Source organism: Dicentrarchus labrax, unplaced genomic scaffold, assembly GCF_905237075.1.
Source record: "Dicentrarchus labrax unplaced genomic scaffold, dlabrax2021, whole genome shotgun sequence".
Taxonomy (NCBI): Eukaryota; Metazoa; Chordata; class Actinopteri; family Moronidae; genus Dicentrarchus; species Dicentrarchus labrax.
Genome location: NW_026136706.1, coordinates 14,864,424 through 14,871,574, shown reverse-complemented (window position 1 = coordinate 14,871,574; position 7,151 = coordinate 14,864,424). Strand labels below are relative to the sequence as shown.

The window sequence follows — 7,151 nt, the reverse complement described above, 5'->3', positions numbered from 1 at the left end:
AGCGTGTTTTTCACAACGGGTAAAACGTGAGCGCACTTTGTGACGTAAATCACGTTACAGTAAGAGCACCTGTGCAGCACGTGCGAACAGTGAGCTCCTCTCCCCTCTGGAGCAGCGGTATGAAGACCAAGTTTGAAGGCTTGAATGGGAGACTCCACTTAAAAAGGCACAAGGTAAGAACAGCTGTGAAGAAAATAAAAATAAAACGCACACATCAGGTCTGTTGTTTGAAACAAGTATTGAGTCGGTTCAGGCTGGTGGAGGTAGAGGAGGGAGCAGGAAGGACTGCGGCGGATTCACTTTGCACCGTGCGGTTTTTTTTAATAGCGTTGCACAGTTCAGTTTACCTCGGTATTTATTTTTATACAATGGCAGGAGGTCTTATTGATCTTTGTCATGAAAATGAGCGACTTACTTTGAAGAATTAAAAAACGCAAATTGTAACGTTACAGCTCGAAAGCACTTAATATCTTTGAAGTGGTTGGACGCGCTGAGCTTTCCTCGAGTTTTCTGAATTATCCGCTGTTCTTCCACTTAGCTTTGATAGTTAACTGTTGACACACATAAAGGTCGTGCGTTTCTAAATGAAGTCCCGGACACGTAGGGGATACCAACAAAGTATTTATCGTTCAAAATTGAAGTTAATTTATGTTAACGTCGCCCAACTGTGATCCTTTATTCCTACAAAGTACGATGAAATGTCTCCGTTAGCGACATATCTCAGTATAACAGCGTCAACTCCAGTGTTGATTTGGACACTTTCAGGGTTTATTCGGTAAAGTTACAACGTTTGCTACTCCTGTGCATGAAGAGTTTTGTGTTGCAACTTCATTTAAGAAATATATTTTCATATTTCATGCAAAATACAGACACTTCTTGTTTTGGGATTGGAGCAGTCAAAATGTATTTTTATTTTTAAGTTAAATAAGTTAAAAAGTTATTTGTGTTAGCAAATATGAAAAATTCAGTTGTTTCCCTGACAAACTGGATTGACTGAACGCCCCCATTATATCCAATATAAATATTTTTTAAGCAGTGCATTGTGTGTTCCTTCTACAAATGAGGGAGAAGAAGAAAAATAGATACAGTTAGATGCTGTATCACAAATTGTCCTCCATCAAAGACACATTGGCACTGTATCACAAGAGCTTATCTTTCTCAGCATTATAAAGTGGGACAACTTGCTGGGAAAAAAATACAGTTTTGCATGAGACAGTTGTCCTTGATCCCCCCCCCCTCAAAATATGATGCATTGAATTTAAGTCAGAAATGACATGATCGCTGCTGTCTCACATTATGAAAGGGTTAGTGTGGATTTCAGAGGCTGCTGCAGCACAAGTGTTAACCAACCAACCAACCCTCTATCCCTGTAGTGTCCAACAGCTGCTATGCCTCACTCCATTGCATTCCACATAAGCCAACCGTGCACAAATGTTGTAACCTTTCCATTTCATTAGATGGATAGAGTGCATCGAGCTGAACTAGACAGCTGTAGCTCGCCTTAAACTGCTGGTGTTCTTTAGTGTGAAAGATTTTGTTATACCACTCTGACCAGTAGGTGGACCAGCACAGCGCACAATTAGTTTTTTAAAGTCAGAGGAGCCTAACAAGAAGTGCTGTTTTTAGAAGTGATGTCGTCTTTAAAAATGCTACAGTCCGAGGTTGCCTCAGACGTCTTTTATGATAGCAATGGAGCACCCAGCGGATCTTCATTGTCCTTGTGCTGGAGGGTAATGCAACGTGGGGCATATCATAGCCTATGGCAGGCAAAATCTAACCTCTTAGCTGATACAGAGGCCTCACCTTACACACACACTCAGCAGCCGCAGGTTGTTGGCTACCATTGTCAACTAGATGGCAAGGTGGAATATCTAGTTTCCACCATCTTCTTGTCCGTACTCTGCTGAGGGTTGTCCTGCAGGAATGCTGTTTGTATAAATGAGGAGGTGACCGGCGTAGAGCGATAAAGCGTGGATGAGATGTTACCCCCCCCTTTCCTTCTCTGTTACTACTGTAACTGAACTATATTTCAGAACAACAGTGGAAAACCACTTTTACTTTACTGCTAACACCGTACAAACCTGGCAACCAGCTCTTGGTACTGTGGTACAGAAAGCAGAGCTGGTAATGATCAATGGCAACAACCAGTGGGTCGTTGCCTTTGCTGTCAAACACTCTCTTTGGCACTTGCAGCATGTACAGTGGGTGTATAACTGCTACTGTCATTTAGGAATTCTGGAATTCCCCCCAAAAAAGATTTAATAACTTACATTTTAAATTGTGCATCATTTAAAGACAAAAAGATGATGGTTTTATTACTATTGTACCAGAAAGTGGTTCATGTACATTAGCCCTGAACTTTTGTTTGCTCTGCATTACACTATAGCAAAGAGCAAACAAGGAGGTTGAAACAACATTCACTATAGTATATAAATTCTATGAAATTGATAGTGTTAAGAATCAGTCATTAGTCATCAATATTAGGGAATTAATTTAATAGTTTGTGGTACAAAACTGTCGCAGTAAAAGAAATAAATCAGTTTGTCAGTCTTGTAACATTTAAGATCTTCTTAGCAGTGATTCTTTGTGCAACCATTCTTATACTTTTTTAAAAAACTGTATCTTACTGTTATGTGAAACACTGTTATTAAGTCCCTAAAATAGATTTGGCGTTCATCCTACACCAATGTAATTAGCCTTTGCATTGACTGATACCAAAAGAATGTGTTCCAGGCTATGGGTTATTTCTGGCCCTCTCATGCTGCCTGGGGTTTCTCGTCCTTGTATCAGTCCACCGTAGGACCTCAGCTGAACCATTTGTCTACCCCCATCCCCTACTGCTTTCTGCGCTCCAAAACCAACCTCAAGAAACTAATACTGACACTGCTGGTTTGACCTCTTAAGCCTGAGCAGCACCGGCACATTGAGGCACAGATTTATGCTGTGATCTGTTGTTTCTCTTGTCTTCATGGTGCGCTTTTTTTTTTGTGTGTGTGCATATATTAGTGCTTGTGCCTAAAGGTAACCCGTCACAAAGAGCTGTGCTATTGTGACAGATACTAAGGTACATGTCAGGGAGAGTGGATTAATGGAGACAGAAAGACACAGGTCATACAGATCAGTCTGATTTCCATCTCCTAGCAAGAGACTTAGAAATGTTTTTTTCCTTTGAGAATAATGCTGCACCACATAAAAGGATACACGTGGTCTTTTCATTTATTTTTTCTTTCAATATTTAGTTTTGAAACTTCTCTTAAAGCAATGAAAAGACTCAACAACAGGTTACAGACAAACGTAGAAATGTGCAGGTCAAAAAGGTATTTTATGAGTCTGAGATGCAACATTGTACTGTTTCCTTACTCTGTATTTCTTCCATTTGAAAGTAAAAACAACAGGGTTTTGACCACTGCACCAGCTTGACATATTTACCAAAGTAATCAAGTTAGCCTTGTCTTCTGTTAATGCAGGTATTGCTTTAACCCTCTGCTGCCTGTTAGTCTGTATCCCCAGTATCCTGTCCTGCCCTGTACAGACTCTGTTACACATTACCTTTCAGAAAGATGTTATCATCCCAACCATCCCCCACATGGAGCCTGTCACTGAATGACACAGCCCACAACACAACCAATCTGCTGGGCTGGCTACTCTGTACAACCACATGCCTTCTACAGTGTACTAAGTTTAAAGTGCAGTTTGGATCCCTGTGCGAAGTCCATGATAAAAGAACAGTTTGTTTTATAGTATTGGCGGCCCTCCCGGACTCATTACTGAGCTAAAGACACCCTCTTTGTGTAAGTGTGCTTTGTGTGCACATTTCCTGCCTTCCAGCTTAGAGGAAACTATATCAAAAAACAAAAACAAAAGGAGGGAAATTAAAGCAACAACATTAACAAAAGACTTGAGGCTGAACAAATTAGTTGATTATTAGTACACTACTGTGTCAGAGCAAGGATGACTGTTTTGGGAGTCATTGTGTTAAAAATATCTTTATTGTGGGGGATCATGTTTGGGTAGGAGGGATCGTTTTGCCCCACTGGGCCAGCCTCGTGGGCAGCAGATGAGCTGTGTGTGTGTGTGTGTGTGTGTGTGTGTGTGTGTGTGTGTGTGTGTGTGTGTGTGTGTGTGTGTTTTTTTTTGTGTGTGTGTGTGTGTGTGTGTGTGTGTGTGTGTGTGTGTGTGTGTGTGTGTGTGTGTGTGTGTGTGTGTGTGTGCTCTGCTGAGCTGTGAGCAGAGCAGCCCCGCCAGCCAGCTTGCTCTAACTGTGCTCTGCACACACTCCAGCCCAACAGCTTGTCTCTTCTCTCCACTCCAGATGATGCCTTGGATTTAGCTGGCCCACATGAGTGATATGAATAACACGCTGGACGAAATACACACTTCTGGAAGCCTCGGAGAGAAAGCAGAGATTTTTCACACTGGCAAGGGTAATGTGAGTGGCTTTCCCAACCCAGCCCTCATCCCTTTGCGAGCTCCTTTACTAATACCAAATGCCCAGAAGATCAGGACTACGCTCTGCAAGAGGAACAGGTATGACTTTTCTTTACACTTGCCATGAATGACACCAGTCTGTTTATAAGATTCAGTTAAGATAAATTCAATTGCACTAAAACTGAAAGTAGTACTACTCTCCACTTTACAAGCTGCCTTGCAGAAGAATAATACGCTCTTTGTATTTGCAAGAGTGAGACACAGAGGTCTATTTGAAAGCTGTAGTGTAGACTTTGTACCTGTAAACACAATTGGCTCGACCCAAAAGCAGCTGTCAATGAAGTGTAATGTACTATTTCAACAGTGCAGTTAAAGACCTGGAATCAAATCAAGCACCTGTTAGTTTGTGGGAGATAATTAGTAACTCAGTAACTGCTGTGTTTACAGAGCAGTAAAGAAAGCATCAGTCAGAGAACAGAACCTTTTAGAATCTGAGGCCTTCTCATCTGCAAGTGCTGAAATCTAACTATCTGACCTAATGATGATGAGAATGGGATACGGTAATATAGTATTTTTTATTACTGATTTAGATGTTAGTTCACTGCAAGGGCTAAACATTCTCATATAAGAATGATCCATTCCTTATGGATTGCAACTGATTAGATATAAGAATATAGATTATGACCAAAATACTGTTTTTTTGCTTAATTTAGCTTAATTTCCTCTCGCCGGCAGTTGAAGTGCTTTTTGTGTCTATTAGCTACTACACTATAGTGGTGAAATCAAATATCAAAAGTCTGATGGTAATGGGATGTGTTGTCTGGTAGTTGAGAGCGGGAGGGGTCCACGCAGAGACAGCCTTGTGTTTCTGTCAGATCTGTCACTTTGTTTATCACCTGCTCCATTTATGCTCCCTATTCCTCGACATGGGACACGTGCAACAGAGGAACCAGCAATATGCTGTAACAGCTCTCTAAGCTACAGGTTGTGAAATCAGTCTAGCATAAAGTCTAATACATCATTTACAATTTTACGACTGACTCTTACAGGCAGAATAGGGAGACAAGTGATCTATTGTTTGTGTTAATCATTTGAATAGTGTGATTTTCCACAGAAAAGAATAATGAAATAGGGTCTTAGAAAATCACAAACTGTAAATTCTGTATCTGCTTGATCCAACATTTAATTTGTGCTCCTGTATACCAGTGTTATCAACTCTGAGACACTATGGAAACATGTTTTTTTTTCTACACATTGGCCACAAATTCAGACCTACCTACATGCATACAGACATACCTTTGAAAACTCATAGACAACATCAAGATAAACAAGATCTGAACTATGCTTGCCACATTTTATACAGTGTCTGTTTTTTTTTCTCTCTCTCTCTCTCTCTCTCTCTCTCTCTCTCTCTCTCTCTCTCTCTCTCTCTCTGTGTTTTGTCCTTCAGGAGCAATAAAGAGGGAGAGGAGTCATTCTCTTCCCCTGTTCCAAACCCTTTCCCTGAGCTTATCCCCTCAACCATCTCCCCTCTTGTCTCTGAATGTTTATTACCATGGACCAAAAGTAGTGCAACTCAGGTGAGTGTTCCATTTACAGTACTTGAGGGTGTTTGCGATACAAAGAGGCATATTATTTGAAAAAAGAAGGGCTCTGTTATAAAGTTTTTTTTTTTCCATATGTTACCCCAGGCAGCATAGTCATGCTAACTTTAATTGGAACTAGTGCCAGAAAAACAACTGCAGGACATATTTAACTAATGCATATTTACATGATGCTTGGCTCTTGATTTGTCTGAAACTTCAGGGCATATGGACCGTAGAACCAGTTATGTGAGTATGTAGATTAGTTGCAGTGAAGAGATAAAAATGTTGTCAGCACACTCAAACAATCCAACACACACACACACACACACACACACACACAATGTTATTACTTTTGAGAGCCAGCGTTTGTACCTGCATACAGTGGCCACTAAACGACAATACATGTGATGTGTGATACCACCTTTTAGACATTTCATTTGAAATTTGATTAGAACTCCATGGTTTACCCAGGAAATACCTGGCTTCGTGCCCAACAGCCACTCTTGTACGTTTGTTTTAGCATAGGGTGTGGGATTTGTCATGTACTGAATGTGGGGAAGTACCTGCTGGTGCTGGAAAAGCTTTCACTCCAGTCTAGATCTTGAGACAATTTTGGGAGTTTTGTTTACATGGAATATGTATTTTTATTTTTATTTTTATTTATTACTTTGGTCACCAACTGACTGTTTCCTTAGCCCCGCCCCTCTTTGTTACTGTTGCTACACATGTCAAGCCTTCCATGTATATATATGCATGGCACATATACAGTTGACAGTGATAATGGTGCCACATTAACCTCTCAAAATCTATAATAAGTTTGGAAACAACAGGTCTTAGTGATTGTTGATTTTGTTTGCTGAAACCACAGTTGTCGCTAGCAGGTTTAATCATCTGTAGCTATCTAATTACATTAATGCTATCTCCGTTAGTTAGCCGAAAAATATGACTCCTGCTGACTTCTAACTGTTTCCAGCTGAATCATTAAAAACAATAACCATGTAAAATGTTCTGTATACTTCCCCAAACTAAATCATTCTTATATAGTAGCTTCGTGGCTTCCACAAGGTGGATGTGTTAGTACTGGCTTTTAAATTGTAACTTGTAACCACACATAATAATGAAGTTAGTTAATTGTTC

The 7,151-nt window shown here is 40.4% G+C and overlaps 1 protein-coding gene across 1 annotated transcript in view; it reads left to right on the top strand.

The window, feature by feature from the left end:
- The first annotated feature begins 31 nt into the window (after positions 1 to 31).
- Positions 32 to 7,151, top strand: part of grb14 (growth factor receptor-bound protein 14) — a 28,977-nt gene continuing 21,857 nt past the window's right edge. The window contains exons 1-3 of the mRNA XM_051403761.1: positions 32 to 173; positions 4,313 to 4,527; positions 5,879 to 6,008. Coding sequence (XP_051259721.1) covers positions 4,340 to 4,527; positions 5,879 to 6,008 — 318 coding nt within the window. The 5' untranslated portion in view covers positions 32 to 173; positions 4,313 to 4,339. The remainder of the gene's footprint in view (positions 174 to 4,312; positions 4,528 to 5,878; positions 6,009 to 7,151) is intronic.